The sequence below is a fragment of the Lycium ferocissimum genome, chromosome 11 (genome assembly GCF_029784015.1).
Source record: "Lycium ferocissimum isolate CSIRO_LF1 chromosome 11, AGI_CSIRO_Lferr_CH_V1, whole genome shotgun sequence".
Lineage (NCBI taxonomy): Eukaryota > Viridiplantae > Streptophyta > Magnoliopsida > Solanales > Solanaceae > Lycium > Lycium ferocissimum.
Window position 1 is genome coordinate 29,163,327 of NC_081352.1, and position 18,911 is coordinate 29,182,237.

At 32.4% G+C, this 18,911-nt stretch overlaps 1 protein-coding gene and 1 long non-coding RNA gene across 10 annotated transcripts; one reads left to right on the plus strand and one right to left on the minus strand.

Annotated features, from left to right (window-relative positions):
* Nucleotides 1–2,241: 2,241 nt before the first annotated feature.
* Nucleotides 2,242–10,993, minus strand: LOC132036873 (sphingosine kinase 2-like). 8 transcript variants are annotated; one of them, XM_059427275.1, is made up of 12 exons: nt 10,835–10,988; nt 9,971–10,033; nt 9,737–9,835; nt 7,543–7,665; nt 7,305–7,405; nt 6,447–6,519; nt 4,856–4,942; nt 4,664–4,741; nt 4,452–4,522; nt 4,038–4,307; nt 3,418–3,540; nt 2,242–2,614 (listed from the first exon to the last, which is right to left on the minus strand). In XM_059427275.1, the coding sequence occupies exons 1-12, from the start codon at nt 10,929–10,931 to the stop codon at nt 2,417–2,419; spliced, it is 1,383 nt and encodes a 460-aa protein (XP_059283258.1). In that variant the 5' UTR covers nt 10,932–10,988; the 3' UTR covers nt 2,242–2,416. The 8 variants fall into 8 exon arrangements, with proteins under 8 accessions (XP_059283258.1, XP_059283256.1, XP_059283260.1 ...); XM_059427273.1 differs by having other exon boundaries at nt 9,737–10,033; XM_059427277.1 differs by lacking the exon at nt 9,737–9,835 and having other exon boundaries at nt 10,835–10,987.
* A 1,077-nt stretch (nt 10,994–12,070) lies between these two features.
* On the plus strand, nt 12,071–14,649 carry LOC132037446 (uncharacterized). Of its 2 annotated transcripts, XR_009409889.1 has the most exons (3): nt 12,071–12,113; nt 12,972–13,362; nt 14,331–14,649. It is a non-coding gene; the product is annotated as an uncharacterized LOC132037446 (long non-coding RNA). The 2 variants fall into 2 exon arrangements; XR_009409888.1 differs by lacking the exon at nt 12,071–12,113 and having other exon boundaries at nt 12,122–13,362.
* Nucleotides 14,650–18,911: the final 4,262 nt, after the last annotated feature.

Here is an 18,911-nt window from a genome sequence, read left to right on the forward strand (position 1 = left end):
GAAGGATTTTTTTTTTACTGTAAATAGGAGCTAAAGTTGTGTAAAATGTTCTTTTATTGTTTAATCAACTTGGGATAAATGAAAAATGAAATAATACTATACTAGTTAAAATAGTATAGAATGGTGTATGCAATTTATGAATAATTCGTGTATGTATGTGACTCCATAATTTCTCAGCTAAAATTTCGTATAGTAAGTAGCTTACCAGATCGAAATTAGCAGATTCATTTTAAAAAAATGGCCAAACATGCTCTACACTAAAAACATAAATGATATATTCACTGAAACCTATGTACAAGGGTGAAGTTATAATATCACTACTTTGCTTAAATTTCGTATTTATAGTGAAAAATGTATTAGATATATTTAAATATTTACTTGTGACATAGTTGCTAAAATAAGCTATGAGTTTGGGGGTAAGTTTAGAACTTATAAACATCAAATTCTGGCTTGACCTCTGTGATCCAGGGCGGAGCCAAGTGGAAGATGAATTCCCTTCTGCGAAAAATTACACGTATATACAAGATTAAAATTATTTTTTATGTATGTATAGTAAATATTGAATCTCTTTTGACTTTTTTGTTTGCTTATTCTTCAAATTGTGAACCTTTATTTTTTATGAAAATCCTGGCTCTTTCACTGCCCGCGTTATATTTCTATGTAGAAGAGAAGAAGGGTAGATGGCAGTGGCAGGCGAAAAACAAAAGATTTTAAAGGAGAAGATGGCTATATGTGCTACTTTTGAAATCTTTTTATAAGATGATTTGACCAAATAATAAGACACAGTGCATGGCGGCAGTTAAAAATATTGCAAATAAGTTTGGGTCCCTTAATTCGTTTATCTAACTCAAACTTTATTTAATATATCACCTCTCTGTCTAAAAATTGACCAGCCAACAATCAACAAAGCCTCAAGTCTTGACCACCGGCCATAAAAAGTTACAATCCAACAAATAAGCTCAATGAACCTTCGTTAGTAAGCAACTTCACGGGCAAAAGTAAAGTTTTAAAAGGGGAATGCCCTTATTTTGGGGTGGTTTTTAATTTTTGTCCCTCAAATTGGTGATCTTTAATTTTTGTCCTTCATTTAATGCCATTATATTTTGAGATTCGAATTCTAATTTCACCAAAAAAAAAAAAAAAAAATCGCAGTCGTAGTTTTGCAAAGAAAAGTTAGGGGCATATTTGGGCCAAAGTTAAACTTGCAGACGGAATTTTGCATGCTTCAAGCAGAGTTATTCGAGTTTAAAACTCTACCTTTTGGATAAAACTCTGAGGTAAAATTCTGCCTTAAAATTCTGAATGAATTTTTAAGGTAATATCTATCAAAAAAATGATAAATGCTGAATGAATTCAATTCTGCAATCACTAAGCTAACCAAGAGATGCTAACAATGAGATGATGCATTATCATTTAGTTGCATGAATGTTCGTATTTGTAGCTTCATGACGAGATATCAAGCACTGCATCTTATAAATTTCATAGGTCTGAAACTCAGACCTCAAAGTCACGACTGGCCACATAAATAGGAACAGAGGGCTGGACTCGCGAGGCAGAATTTTACTTTCAGGCAAAATTCTGCCTTAAGACAGAGTTTTCAAGGCAAAATTATTCCTTGCGAATCCAAACTTCTACCTTGCGAAATTCTTTTTTTTTTACTAAGCTGGAGTTCGAACCCAGAACCTAGAGGTATTAGGCGAAGGACAAAAATTAAAGACCACCCCAAAAGAAGTACAATTCGGCAAAAAATGGTTTCAAACTCTAGAGCCTTCAACTTTCAAGAAAATAGGAAGGTTCGTTGTATTATAACAAGAAACGAATAACTTCTCAAAATTTTTGATCACTTGTCGAAGAGAAGATCGATTCGGAAAATAAAAATTAATCCTCTTTGTATTTGTTCCTTTTTTCAAATTGCTCGATCATGCTTTTATAATTGCAATGACTTATTCTCTTCCATTATTTCTTTTTCGTATTGTTTTGAATTGCATGTCCTTGAGCCGAGGGTCTGCCGGAAACCTCTCTACCTCCCAGGGTAGGAGTAGGGTCCAGATACACTCTACCCTCCCCAGAACCCACTTTGTGGGATTTCATTGGGTATGTTGCTGTTGCTCAAATTAGTTTATTCAAACGACACTTATTTTGGACTAGAGAAAATATTGTTATCGATAAGAAAGTTTAGATTCATCACAAGGACCAAGGCTAACCATGTAACAATGCCAATATTTCAGCTCACTCTGTTGGTTTGGTGCCCCAGGAAATTTATTATATTCATACATAGAAGATTTCACATAGAAGATTGCACAAACTTGAGAAAAGTTCTTTTCATACTTCTTTATTCTTTCTTTTATTTACCCTTTTTTTTCATCATCGCATATACATGACTTTTTATCACAAGAACCAAATAAAAATTTCTCCTTCAAATGGAACTAGGAGAAAATACAGTAGCCAAGCCTTGATCTACTTTTATATGGATCTTGTCATATGTCATCAATGGCTTGTGATGTGACTTGTAAGTTCCTTTACCTCTTGCAAGAACCTCACCATCTACATCTATAATCCCTTCTTTGGCTGGATCATCTAACTGTGTACCAGGCTCCAGAACAAAAGCTTTAACCTGTAATTGTTTTACATTCGCAATCATGGCAGGTCGAATAGAGTCAATCTTAGGGGGGAGATCATCGGATGGAAAGATCAGTGCAAGCAAATTATCTGTTGTTTCAACACATAAAAATGTGAACATGCATAGCGTCCTAAGAACAAAGTCGGATCCAGAATTTAAATAAGATGCAATTTTTGAATTTCTTTTGTTGATAACAATGGTGTGTGGGCCCGCTTGCGATTACCTCGACTAATTCCACGGGTACCTGCTATCTCCCACCAACACAGGTATCCGGTAACTCGGTCCACCTTTGGCTTGGACAAATGAGAAGAAATTACCTAGTGTTTTGCCTCAACTGGTATTTAAAGCTGAGACCTCCACACCTTTGGGTAATCTTTAAATTCTTAACACTAAACTCATTGTAGCTTCAAAATTACGGATTTAGTCTAACATTGTTAAAGGTTTTAATAGTTTTTCACATATGTATCTATGTTTTGGGTCGAAAATATTGGATTTAGGTGAACCCGTAGCACAAAGGCTCTATCCGCCTATGTCTAGGGGAGAATGCTTTTCCAGACACAAGGGGATACTTTGATTAAGACGCATTATTATGCTAAGCACAAAGAGAGTTTTGTTTGCATTGCTAAAGAGGAAACAACACAAATAATTTAACACAGGAATTTTCAGAAATGATGAAAAAAATAATGTTGATATCTTTTCCTAATAACAAGAAAAAAGTAGCACTTATAAAAAAAGTATGAATAGAGAAATGAGGGCTTGCATGATGGAGCCAACTGAAAGGGAAAAGAAAACTCCACCTTGAAGTACAAGACATGTGGTGATCTAACATGACCGCCTTTGTTTATCTCGGTCATCAACGATAGCAACGTCAACTTTGGGCAGTCCTTTATCACGACCAAGTCCAAGTAACCATCTGAAAGCTGAAAATGAGCAAAAGAGAAGGATATAAGAAATTTCTTCCTCCAAATTTAAGAAACTCCAAAATGCTAAAGGTATAAAGCACATATTGAGAGTTGATATATTTGCAGCCTAGTGCTTCTGAAGAAATTACAATGAGAATGTATTAGCGCTGCGAAATCCATCCTTCACAGTGCAAGGGATTAGATTTCTTTTTATGACAAGGGAACCCGCAGCCGCTAACCTTCGGGTGCTCACAGGGTAAACCCCACTCTTGTGCAAGGGATTAGATTTCTAAGAATTTGAATTACCCCTACATGATGAAATGAGTACATTGAAACGAAAGATCTCTCCGAATTCAAGTCTAAAGAGGCCATTCTATCCAGTATACTTCTAAACATACTTCTAATCCAGCAGAGATGGAAATAGTAAATTCAAAAGAGGTAATTATTAAGTGTTTTTGAAAGCAAAATATCTTATAGGTAACAATTAAGTTATGTTCAAAGAAACAAAAACCAACCCTGGCGTCAGGTGCTGCCAGAGCATCTTCGCCTCCCCAAGGTACATTATGAAGCCAGACTGATAAAAAAGGCCCCTCAATCTTTCGGTTGAAATCCTTTATGTGCAAAGCAGGACCAGAATATCCCTTGTGCTGAACGAAATTCGATTTAACTTCGCCATTAATTTCACCTTCCAAGTTGGCTGGTTCTCCATAAGTCTCATAACCTGGTGCAGCCACAAATTTTATACAACCATTGTACCTCCTAAGGCGGAATATTCGTTGTATTGCCTGTAAAAATAGCATCGGACTAGAGATTAAGGAGCATAATGCTGATGCTTTAAAGTTTATAACTCGACTTGCTTATATTGTTTCGAAATTAGAATCACTCATCTTTCTGTGAACTCAAAGTTACCAGATCATCATAAAACATACGTAATAATCTATTCGAGCACTACCCATCCATCTATACTTCTCAGACTCGATATCAATATCAGCTATAAGACCTGGAAAATAAGAAATCTTCAGAGTCAATATCAAGTATCAGCTACGTATCAGATATCTACTAATTTGTTAAGTACTTAATTATAGGATAAAACACAAATCAAAGTCAGTGAAACCACGGGAATAAATGGAAGGTGTAATACCCCAGGCGAGCATCAACACACTGAAAAATCTGTTCTGCCCCTGTGAAATAGTAGCTACATCTAGTGATTGCTTGTGCCCTGCAACAAACCAAGAGTACAAGAAAACTTCTTAGCCTTATTGAGACAAGAAAGGAAATTGGAATTTCACCATGCAGAAACCACAGCGTTTTTCAAACTCGTAGTATTATTCACCTCTAATAATAGCAAGTGTTGCATTGGATGCAGTACAAGATTGGCCAACAGCATCTAGAAGAGACTTCGCCATGCCATTTCCAGTGCCTGTATATGACATATAATTATAAAGATGGTGAAAGGGTTTCTACGTACCAAGCTTTTCCTAAAAGTTACTAACCCACGACCATGCACATCACACTGTAAAGAATCAGCCAACAGCCAATGCTGTCAAAGGCTACCCATAAACCAAAATCTTTGGACCTCGAAGAGGCACTGGGTTCGCACAAGTTAGAAGCCAAATATCTTCCAACAATTAAAGTTAGTTCACCAAGATTGAACAAACTGTGTTGCCTAACTAAGACAGGTTACATTGGTTTTTGGTCTCAGCACATACTTTGCTTAAACAGCTTTTGTTCTAGATATTGGTGGCCACACATTCAGGGCATCTAAGTATATCTGTGAGCATAGAAAATACAATTAATTATAATATGAAACTTTATTCGACTGTGCATACGTTAGGAAACCATCTCTTAGTACATTAAAGAACTATAGGTATCAATCACAGTATCTTTTGGAATGTAGTTTTCGAGGCATTAGCAACTTATGACAAAAAAAAAAAAAAAAAAAACCAGGCTGATGCCAAAGTCAAAAATGTCAAATTCCAGTGATAACAGTGACTAAAAAAGGGTGCCCCATAGTGACCCATTAAGCATATAATTTCTAGGCAAAGCATATAATTTCTAGGAAAATGTTAACTCCTTATTCCATTGATAAGAATGCCAGTATATGTGCAAATTAAGGAGGGAAGCAGTTATGCAATATTATGGGAAAAACTGCTTTAATCCAGCTAAACTCTACCAATAAATAGCATTCATGTCGTGATTAAAATAAGAGCTTGTTTTCTCAACAGTTTTCACATAAACTAAAAATGTGAAACAAAGAATAAAACTAAAAAATTGATCCACTCTCAGCATTTATATACAATTGTTCAGTTCGCACTACCATTTTCTTGCTGGAACAAGTTGCATAGCATTTCAGTTACCCTTAAACGTCCTTGAGGTGGACGATTATTTAGTTGACTCTATCATTTTCTTGCTGGAACAACTTTCTTAGTATCTGACTTATCCTTAAATGTCCTTGAGGTGCATGTCATTTCCATTTATGTTTCTATCATCAGTTTGTTTGTTAGGGCCCCCTTCCTTCCCCAAGGGTTCTCTTACTCAGAGTCAGTCCATCGGTCTCTCGAGTGGTGACAGACAGGACTTATGCTCTTTTATGATCATGTTTGTTTATCAAAATTCACAAGTGCATCTTATAGATATATACTTAGCAGAAAAAGAGCCAAAAATATAAGAATTTATATATTCGCTGATATGTCACGTGTTACTGAATCTCTATCCTACATGTACAGGTAACAGATTGTACCCTTTACCACTAGTCTGAAAATTATATTTTGAGTAATAATAGCAATTTGTATTATCAGTATAAACATGTAAGCTAAATGTAAGTAGACAAACCAATTTACGACATATCAAGAAGATAACTACTATATGCAAAACCATCTTAGTAATTATCAAAAGGAAAATATCAATTAAGGGAAGAGACAAACCTGCAGGTACTACTCCAAGAGGCATCTTTATTGCAGAATCCCAATCCTCCCTTTCAAGTAATCCATTAACAACCTACTAAAAATTGAAAAAACAAAGAGAAAGTGTGACCATGAGGAATCACTGGAAGTTTGAGCTTTGTGATTGTTTCTATCATTTGAACCCATGCCGTAAATGTCAATTTGGAGAAAACTTGAAGTTGTTCCAAGTCTCAGATATATCAACTAGTTCATTGAAATGAAGTTTAACCACATCATGTTCATGAACAAGCTACTTTTTCTTTTATGCATCCCCAGTGTTAGTATGGATATAAAGTGAAAAACTACATAATCATGTACATGTGCTCTAACATTGATCTTTCGATTGCTTTTCCCTAAGTTGAAAATCCTACTGCCCTTCATTAAAAATAATTTTCATCGATGAGATCCTCTTTTGTTTTGAACTTGTAAGAATCTTGCAAATCAATTTGCTTATATGTCCAGAAATACTCTTCTTACATCTTAATCTAGAAGGTTCCGTGTTTTGAGCTCCAATTTTAAAATCACAGTTCATCAATCAATGTCTTAAGAAGAATTGTCGCGACTGGAAAAGCACAAGTGTTAACTGTACCCATGATCCTTTCATCTTTGACATCTTTTACTGGGAATCACAGATTTAATAAGAAAAAAAAAAACTATTCAGCTTCATAACTAGAGAGCATAAGTAGCCAATCTTCAAACAAGTAAAGACACTCGTTCGTCGAGTATATGATGAAAGAAACTCTTGAGCATAACTGTCCAACTATGGCTGCAAATGCAAAAAACAATAGGCTTGACCAACCAATAAAAGAATAATAAATAAAAATAGGCAACAAAACCTACCTCAACCAAAATTCCATCCCCACTGACACAAACAACTCCATCATATCTCAGAATATCCAATGATTTAGCAACTTCCTTTGCATGTAGCTGATGTTTAGTTTCTAAGGACCAAAATTACGAATAACAATCACAACAAACTGAAAAATCATATAACAAACAATAACTAGAAGCGGATAGCAACATTAAAAACAAGAAAAAAAAAAAAAAACGGATAGCAAGAAAATTCAACCATGCTAACCTTGCACTGTATAGTCAATATTTGCATCATCAAGTAGTGGCTTTACACTGTCAATAAAAATCTTTGATGCAGATTTCTTTCCGCCATAAGGATTCACAAAGACAAAAAGTTTCTTAGGCCGACCTGAAATTTCATCAGTTAAGGTAAAATTCATAAAATTTGTACTTTAAATTATACATCATTTTGATCCCGAATCTGCAGTCACTCACTGTCCTAACCTTCTCTACTTCATTGATCTCTCGTATTACATATGGTCTTGGCAAACTATTGAAATAATTAATACGTATGAATAGAAGATAATGAAACCATCTGTCTGTCTTCATATACAAGTAAAGAGATTATGCATACTCTGTCTCTATATTTGCAATTTTAACAAATTACTGTTCAACATGCTCATGAGACTTCTAATTTTCTGTCCACAATCCATATAGTATTTGTTTTTGCTTAAGCAAACAGAGATGCACTCAGATATTTTCTAGATGCAGTATTCAGTAATATACCAACCAGAAATTTACACATGTTAGATTAAATTCTTACAAACCTTTTTCAATTTTATTAGCATTTTAATATATATAAGCACACACTTTCACCAAAATCATTGCTGCATTCCTCCATGAATCTAAGCTATATACAACGACACTGCAAAAAAACACACTTTTTGTACTATCCGTGTAGCTTTTTTTTTTTTTTTTTTTTTTAATAACCGAGGTGTTCGGGCCAGCTTGCGCGCGCCTCGACTAACTCCTCGGAATAAAACCACTATTTGTGTATTTTTATCCGTTTTAGAGGGTCTTTTGTCTTCTTTTTCTAGGTTAACTATGTAGGAGTTAGCTTTATCTTGGGACTCACTCCCACGGGTAGAAATTCTGGATTTGTGCGACTTCCGAGTTGAAGTCGTTTTCCCGAGCATTCTTGGATTGAGGAAAGACCTCAGGTGAACATTCTCGATGAACCAATGAGAGTTGAACCTAATCTTACAAGCTGGCAGAGACAGAAAATCTGGGCACTGGTGACTAGTTGAAGGTGTGCTCATTCCCCTAGAAAGGAAAGAAAGAAGAGGATTCTTGGGTAGTATATCAGCAGGTTCATCGCACAGCTCACTCCCTTTTGCCAGCCCATACAGAGGCAGAGCTAGGATTGGTTCTGGCTTGTGACCGAACTCATAGCTTGTTCTAGTTAATGGGTTCGTAGTTAAATTATAAATATTTCATGGATTTCCTAATACAAATACAGGGTCTAAGCAACAGTTATTGGGCTCATCCGTACCCGTACCTACTACTATAGCTCCACCTCTGCCTGTATAAGATTTTAACTTTTTACATTATTGCTGTATTTAACCTATTATAGCAGATTATTTACTTTATTTTCAAGCTTTTAAAAAGTAGCTTATTGTGGATTCACATGTTATAAGTGCACAAAAGATGAACTCTAAAAGTTATTCTGTTCCTCCATTACTCAAATAATCTAGGTTCTCTTTCTGGTGACATATAAGTTGCAACTACTCAAACAACAACGCATATTAAGTTGCAACTACTCAACACTAAATAAAAGGCCATCATCATAGCACCCAAGATGTGACCTAGCGGTTAATGAAATAGGTTGGAAAAAATGAGGTTTAGGTTCAAAATGCGGAGGCAAAAATATTAGGCACTCCCTTAGTCCCAAATAAGCCAAAAAAAAAAAAAAAAAAAAAAGATCCCAAAATTATTGTCGCTTTAGAAATTCAAAACAAAAAATAGTACTTCCTCCGAATAAAAAAAAGTGTCCACTTATCAAATCAAGAAAGAATTAACCTTATTTTTTCAGATTTGCCCCTATTAAGTGTTATATGATCAAATCTCAATACTTATTTAATTCGGGTAGTTTAGTCAAATTACCTATTTTTATTTAAAAGTTAGTATTTTCTTAAGGGGTGTGTACATGGCTAAGTGAACTCTTTTTTTTTTATCCGAAAGGAGTAATTGTTTGCAACTATGTCCTTATCTTTATTAAAGAACTACTACTTTTAACAATGTTCAATTTTCAAGAAATATCTAATAAATAGAAGTAAGTAACTTAAAAATACCTTATATTTATTGTTTTTCGAGGTGTATGCAAGCCAATCCCGATACCACAATTATAAAAATATATATATATATACATATATAAATAAAAGGGCGATGATCATAATATTTTAAAAGCCTTCAAAAGTTACCAAGTGAATCAATGTACTCCTGAATTTTTTGACTCCAAATTCTCATAGAATCCTCAGATACCAACTCAAAAATAAAACTCCTCCTCCTCACAGTAACTCCTGTGTTCCCACCACAGCAAATTCCACCTCCATTATTCTCTTCAACAGCTTTAAATATAATCTTTTTACCTTCAATTGAAAATCCAAGAACTTCTTTTTCAATTGATAAGTAATTTTCCTGCCAAAGGAGTTTACCTTCCTCCGTTAAAGTTAACGGAGTTATAACTCCGTTAACTCCAACCGGAACAGCAGTGACATCTGTAACAGCAACACTCATAATTTGAGAGCAATAGCACAAGCAAAAGAAAAAAATTAATTTTACTGTCAATCATAGAAAAATGCTCTATAATATTGACAAAAACATTTTTTTTTGAATTTGATTAGTCAAATACTTTTACTTTTCAAAAGTAGTCTGTGTTTGAATTTATACTGCACACTTTTCATTTTATTTTGTCTAAAAAGAGAATGTCATTTTTTATATTTATAAAAAAAATTATCCTTATTAGATTATTTACAGCAAAACAAACATGTAAAAAGTTATTTTAGACCAAAATTTCAAAAGTCTGGTCTACTTTCTTAAATTTCGTGACAAATCAAATGATGCCACATAAATTTAAATCGAGGTAGGATTTTTTAGAAGAGCAATTTTGACAAAAAAGGAGAAAAAAAAATAGCAGCCCTAACAAAAAGTTTTTCAAAATAAACAGATTAAAGGAAAAAAATAGCCTAACTTTTTCAAAATTTAAAAGTTTGTTTTAGATCAAAATTTCAAAAGTCTACTTTTCTTTCTTAAATTTTATATCAAGCTGAATGGCGACACATGAATTGAGACCGAGAAAGTACTTTTTAACAGAGCGATTCTTCTGACAAAAAGTTTTTCAAGATTTTAGAAGTTTGGTCAGGCCATCTGTTTAAAGTGTTAGTGCATGCGCCTGACTTAGACATCATAATAAAGAAAAAATGAAAATACGCGAACATCGGCTAAGCACCCCCCATTGCGCGCGTTCGGACACCACAATTATTAATAAAAAGAAAGAAAAAAAAGCCATCGAAGCTTACCTTCAGCCTTTAAAGTTAACGGAGCAGCACTGGCATTTGTAACAACACCCATATATATTTTGCAGTGGATTAGAGTCACTGTTTGTTTGTGGAGCATTTTATATTTATATACATAGGATAGGATGTCTACTGGAAATGGGTTTGGTGTGAAGTAAAAGAGGCGGATTTAGAGAAGTAAGCTTCTCTTGGATTGCACGCAAGAGTTTGTTGTTTCTTTGGACTTTTGCCTGTTATTACTCCTTGTTTAGATGGTGGTTAGTTATTAGGATATTATTTTTAAATAAATTTTATTGTATTGTATCGCATCGTATTATTAAATTCGTTCTCCTGAAAAATAATTTTTTATAGCTGAGGATCTATCAAAAACAGTCTCTACATCCACAAAGTTAGAGGTAAGGTATGCATACACACCGTCCTCCCGATAGTGGCAGAGCCAGGACTTTTATTAAATGGGTTCAAAATATGAAAAAATAAACACACGAAAAATTCAAAGAAGACTCAATATCTACTATATATATATACATAAAATATAATTTTAACCATGTATAAATAGTGTAATTTTTTTTTGAAGGAGTTCGAACGAACCCCTTGACCCTACCTAACTTCGCCTCTATTCCTAGACCTCACTTGTGAGATTATACTTGGTATGTTATTGTTGTTGTATTATTAAATTCGTTATTATGGAATAATTAAAAAAAAAAAATGTAAGGATCGATTTCTTGACTGGGGTGATGGTCTCACTATTACATTGGAAGTTTCCAAATTAGTGGTAATATGATACGATGAAAAATCATACTATTATATGTATCTAAATGGATATTTTCGAAATAATTGAGTACGATGAAACGACACGTAACAATCATCGAAACAAACTGTTCAATGATATTTTAGTCTGATTCGTTGACATGGCTCATGGTAGGTCTCATAAGGGGGAATTGACATGTCTACTATATTAGAAATGGGAGTTGGAGGACCAACAAGGACGAACACTGCAATTTATAATTGTACTGGGAGCAGTGTCAGTTGTACCATAAACTTGGCCAAATTTTATTGGACATTGAATGTCTGTGGCTTTTTGACAAACACGTGTTTCACCAAAGCACCTCTGCAAACACAATTTCCATTTTCCACATTTGCCACGTAATGTCGTCTTCTTCCCTTGATTTCTAGCTACGTGTGTCAATTTGGCAGCAGTGGTCAGTCACTAACAGTGGCTTTGGAAGAATTTGTGGACGCTATTATGCGACAATAGATACTGCTTGGTGAATCTGCCCAAAAGGTGCAGATTTTATTGAATTATGTACTGATATTTCTATCATCTTACTAGGTTTTGCAAATTTGCTTTAAACAATTGCTATTGACTATAATAAAGATGAAGTGAATAAACTTATAACTCAACCCCGCTTTCTTATTGACAGTTTGAAGTGGTTGTATGGTGTGAAATGGCTAGGTTTTGATATTCCGTATATAAATTTATACTACATTTTGAAACACTTCATGATGAATGGATATGTGAATCTTGAAACTTTTTACGTTTCAATGAGGTTGGTGTGATTAAAAGAGAAGACAAAGTTGTTTTATATTATCTGTTATTTATTAACAATCAAAAAGAATATATGTTGGTTATTCCAAAAAGGCTTATAATTGTCCTGATTCAATTACTGCTTTTTCTTCTTGGAAGGATAATGCAAAACATTATTTTTCCTTTAGATGAGTTTTCACTTTTAATAGCTTATGTATATACCAATGAGCCATTTCATATGTGATTTCTATGGCATTAATTCGTATAGTAGATATTGTCGACTAAAAGGTACAAAAGAAAAGAGGCATAAGAAGAATGATTAACCCAAAATAGAATTAGACTGATTCAAAATTCTATCAGCACTGTGAGATGAGTGCTATTGGAAGGAGTAGGTGGTTTTAGTGGTTTCAGGGATATTTGTGGCTAGCATCCCCCAGTGAGTTAAGGCTTGATTTTTCAAAACTGAGTATTTCCATGTTCAACTTAAAGTTTATCTGGAAGATAAGGTTGTGATGCTCATTAATCTTTACTTCTACGCTTGATTTTTCTTTTTCTCATGCGAAATATATTCTGTTGAGAAGATATGCATAACTCTAAGTTTGACTTCTTTATCAGCATATAGTAGAAACCTGAAGCTTTGGTGGAATGGAGAAATGCCCAACTTTGATGGGATGGAAAAGGAATAAGCGGAGTGGAATTTCTAGCTTTCTGGAATGAGGCTTTGACTGCTCAGTTGTCAATTAAATTCCATGTTCTTTGTTGGTAAAATGGCATATACCATTCAAGATTAACTGTATGCCATGGGAGGGAAATGATGATTGTCCTACTATTACTGCTCTTGCTGCTTTTGGGCTATATTCCACACTGCCAATATGCTAAAAGCTCTAGAGCTTTGACCTACAGTCGAGGTGAAAGCAAAGCAGTTACAAAAACGAGATACAGGGACCGAGTGGAAGAGTTAAAATCTATAGGCCTGTCCGACAACATCTATGTAGTTGAAGTGCAGGTACCACCAAGCTTAATTTTATTTTTTCTTCAATATAGCTTTAAGTAGCCATGTGACTAGGAGGTCACGAATTCTAAAAAGAAATAGCCTTATAAAAATGTAAAATGGGGGTAAGCCAATCACGTACAATAGCACTCTTGTGATCCGGCCCTTTTCAAAAGGACCGCGCATACCTAGCGCATACCGCGAGCTTATCGCACCGGGCCCCCCCCCCCCCCCTCTTTTTTTTGATAGCTTTAAGTAGCCGGCATTTACTGTGTTTTAGAATATTATTATCACTTAATTTTATGTTTCATTCTGCCAAACAAGTGAGCTCTACGTAAACAACGATCCATGTACATTCTTATGATAATGCTTTATATGACATCTAATTGCAATAGGAATATATAATCTGGGAAGAAAAGTATTTAGAATCTCCAGGTCATTATTAGTAGATGAATAAGGATGAGTAAGATGGAATAAGATTCATCAAACATTCCAACTAGAAATAAATGCCAATCAACTTTACAATGATGGAACCATCTACTAACATATATGTGTCCTACCTATAACATATGGTGTAGACTAGAGAGAGGATCACGACTAAAGAATCTGATCTCATAATTGGTATATGCTTATTAATTTATCCATGAAAAGCCCTGTGAAATTGAAATGAGGAATACACTTTTTTTGTAAATTGTGGTACACTGTAGCAAAATGGCTTTCTCCATCAAGGAGTTATATACATGAAGGTGTTCTCAGGAGCCTTTAGAAACTAATTGGTCCTGTATGATACCATTGACAGACAGAATTTAAGTAAAAAGGATTCCAAAGACTCAAACCATTTGAATATGACTTGTGTGGACTGAGTCAACAGTGGTAAATAAGCCTGCAATATTGAAAGTTCATGAAAGCAAAAGAAAGACATAATTACTCTGAGCTGGAAATGATTTACTTTTGGAATGATTTTGCTTGACATTAATTGGCAGTTGAAGTTTATCGATGGAAGTCGGATGTGCCGGAGACATTAGCATGGAGGATAGCGCAATATGCACTGGACAATTCCAAGAGCACAGAGCATTACACCCTTTCTAGAGTGTTCACACTTCACAATGGTGGAAAGTATGATCATATTACTGTCAATTGTAGCCAATATTTGGCATTTATAGTGCTGTGCTTTTTTATGTCAGATAACTTACTGCGAGAAATTAGAATTTAACAATTCTTAGTAGTTGTAAACAATGATCTTCATAGGTTAGATATTAGTTGAGAAACAAGCAAGAAATATGTATGTAATTTGATTCTTTATGTTTGGTCCTGTTTGATCATTCATTCATTCATTATGAAGCTATATTGTTTTCCCTTTCTGTTCTTTTATCTTCAGTCGTTTCTGCTTTCTTGATTTGGCCAGTGTTTGGCCTTTGTAATGCCCTGCTTTTATTGTCTTTTCTGAAATCCATGAAGAAATTGACATGTACCAATTGTTGATAGTTGTGAAAAATTAGTTCTTTGGTTATAAAGTTTCTATGGTTACTTAAGGTTGCTTATGTAGATTTTGGAATGTCTACAGAAGTATAGACAATTGACATTAACAGCAACATAAATATGATGTCTACACAGTATAATCAACATAACTGTGGAATTACGCAATTACGTTAGATATGTTGTTGTAGTAGTAGTATCAACATAAGTATATTTAACGCTTGATTTATACCGTATTGCACCATCTCTGTCATTTCTTGCTCAAGGATTTGACAATGTTGCAAGAGCTTAATTTTTTGAACCAACAAATGACAAGCTAAATTGGAATCTCTCAAATAGACCATCAACAACGGAATCTCCAAATTGGAAATGGCTAACTCCCTTGTATGTGTTTGAGCTACACTGTAATCTAATACTATATAATTGTTCACAAATTCTTTACTAAGATACTTTAACTAAACTAGAAAACCACGTTGTTGGGCCCGTGCGCCTTGCTAGTGTATATACAAGCGCCAATGCTAAATAGAATTGACATCTTTTTGACCCAAAATATTTAGCAAACGCAGGCGTAAAAGTAATGGCATTAGGTAGCCAAATACGTATTAAGCCTACACAATTCTAAGAATCCAAAAATCTTTTCCCCTTATTTAGCATTAGTGTACTTAACCGCGTTTTGCTTGGTCGTAAAAAGATCAATCTTCACCAATAAAACATCTTTATGTGATTCTTTAAAATTCTATATATATGTTTTTGACAGAAAAAGAATTCAAGTTAAATATGAAACTGCCCACTTAAAATAATATATACACTTGAATTTAAAAGAACATATTTAAAATTAAAAAATAAGGAGAAAGAGGAAAAATGGCATAACTTAGTATGAGATGTGATGTTATCCACCTTTTTATCTTCTTCTTCTAAGACCTTTTTGTTAGCACTTTATTTTTTAGCACAAAATGTTACTCTCTCCGTTCCAATTTATATGAGGATTGATCTATTTGGAGAGTCAAACAACTCTTTCTTTAATTATGATTTTCTCCAACTCTTATCTAACAAAAAGTATTATTAAATCTTATCAATAGCATAGTGTTCCTTTCCCCTTTCACCCGACGTATTAAAAAAAGGGAAAACTACATATATATATATATATATATATATATACATGTTAAGGAGAAATATTTACGAAACATGACGATAGTTTTTCTTATTTACAAAACATAACGATATATTACGAAACATGACGGATTTTCATATATTTTTTTTTTTTTTTATTTTTTTTTCCGTAAAATATATTTATTTTTTAAAAAAATTTAAAAAAAAAATTTATATATTTTTTTTAAAATGATTTTATATTTTTTTTATTTTTTTTTTTTTTTTTTACTCAAAAGCTTAAAAAATTACTTCAAATTTTTGTGTATGAAATGTGTATATATGAGTGAAATTTTTAATATAATTTTCATACACAAAATTGTGAGCGAAAACTTTAAGCCTTGAATATTGTATGAAAGTTGTTACAATGTTGTTGTAGTTGTATTAATTTTCCAGAAACCTAATATGAACATTATATACGAAAAATGTGAATGAAATTCTAAGTCTTCTCTCGAAATATACACATTTCATACCATTCTCATGTATAAAATTTTGAGTGTAATGTTTAAGCCTTGATCGAGATATACACACTTCATACATTCTTCATACATAAAATTTGAGCGAACTTTTTAATCCTTGAGTAAGATATAAACATTTCATATACAAAAATTTGAGCAATTATTTTAAGTCTTGAATGTTGTATCAAAGTTGTATACAATATTGCTGTAATTGTATTAATTTTACAGAAATCTAACATTAACTTTATGCACAAAAATGTGAGCGAAATTTTAAGACTTGAGCGAGATACAAATTTCATACTGTTTTCATACACTAAATGTTGAGCGAACTTTTTAAGCCTTGAGCGAGATGTACACATTTCATACAACTTTTATACATAAAATTTTGAGCGAAGAAAATATTAAAAAAATCAAAAAATATTTTTTAAAAAAACATTTTTTTAAATAAAAAATATTTTAAAAAATATATATTTTTTTAAATAAAAATATATTTTTTAATATTTTTTTTAAAAGCATGTTTTGTATAGGGTTTGTAATGTTATGTTTTGTAAATATAAAACTATCGTCACGTTTCGTAAATATTTTTCCTTAAGATTTATATATACGTAGTTGTCCCTTAAAAAAATCATACTAGGAGCCTATTTAGATGGGCTTAAAAAAAACAGCTTATAAGCTGTTTTAGATAAGCTAAGCCAAACGGGTTCAATTATATTTTTGGGCTTATTTTAAGTACAAAATAGCTTATAAGCTAGCCAGCCATACACTCAAAAAAACTAAAACAGCTTATAAGCTGTTTTCAACAACTTATAAGCCAATCCAAACGGGCTCTAGCTAATAATACAACACAAAAGCAACCGCCTCAAAAGCTAGTCAAAAAGTAAAATATAAAGGGTCTTTGACATATATATACATCTTAAGGAGAAATATTTATGAAACGTGACGATAGTTTTATATTTACAAAACATAACATTACAAATCCTATACAAAACATGCTTTATATTTAAAAAAAAAAAAAATTAAATTATTTTTTATTTTTTTAAAATCATTTTTTAAAAAAATATTTTTTTATTTTTAAAAAAATATATATATATTTTTTAAATTTATTTTTATTTTTTAAAAAAATTAATATTTTTTTTTTGCTCAAAAACTTATGTATGAAAGTTGTATGAAATGTGTATATCTCGCTCAAGACTTAAAAAGTTTGCTCAAAATTTAGTGTATGAAAAATGTATGAAATGTGTATATCTTGTTCAAGGCTTAAAAAAATTCCAAAATTGTGTGTATGAAAAACAATATGAAATTTGTATCTTGCTCATGTCTTAAAATTTCGCTCACATTTTCATGTATAAAGTTCATGTTAGATTTTGTAAAATTAATACAACTACAACAACATTGTATATAACTTTGATACAACATTCAAGACTTAAAATAATCGCTCAAATATTTTTTGTGTATGAAATGTGTATATCTTGCTCAAGGCTTAAAAAGTTCGCTCAAATTTTATGTATGAAGAACGTATGAAATGTGTATATCTTGATCAAGGCTTAAACATTATGCTTAAAATTTTATGCATGAGAATGGTATGAAATGTGTATATCTTCCTCAAGACTTAGAATTTCATTCACATTGTTTGTATATAAATTTCATATTAGGTTTCTTGGAAAATTAATACAACTACAAGAACATTGTAACAACTTTCATACAATATTCAAGGCTTAAAGTTTTTGCTCAAAATTTTGTATATGAAAATTATATTAAAAATTTTGCTCACACATACACATTTCATACAACTTTCATACACGAAATATGAGGTAATTTTTTAAGCCATTGAGCAAAAAAAAAAAAAAATATTAAAAAAATATATAAAAATTATTTTTTTAAAAAATAAAAATATTTTTTTTAAAAATAAAAATATTTTTTATATAAAAATATATATATTATAAAAAAATAAAAAATATAAAAATATATGAAAATATATCATGTTTTGTAATATATCGTTATGTTTTGTAAATAAGGAAAACTATCGTTACGTTTCGTAAATATTTATCCTTAAATACGTATATGTACGTAGTTTTCCCAAATATAAATATATAAAAGATCTTGACTAAAAGGGAAAATATCTGCGAATGCTTCTCTTTGATACTTCCAAATGGATACATAATATTTAGTATAAATGTTCAAGAGATTTTAGAGATCATCTTTACACAAATTCTAGTAGAGTACATGTACACACATTTGGAAACTGGGGAAGTCACACAAGTACAACTTTTTTACATGGTAATTAAAAAAATTACAATTACTTTCAAAAAATTACATAAATACAATTTATTCAAAATTTTAACTTCTTAATTACAAAAATACAACTTTTTACATTCTTAAAATATCAATAATACTTAATTTTAGGAGTTACTACCATTAATGCATATCCACTTTTTACTTTCTCTTTCCTTCAAAATCATTAGAACGCAATTTTTCAAATAAACA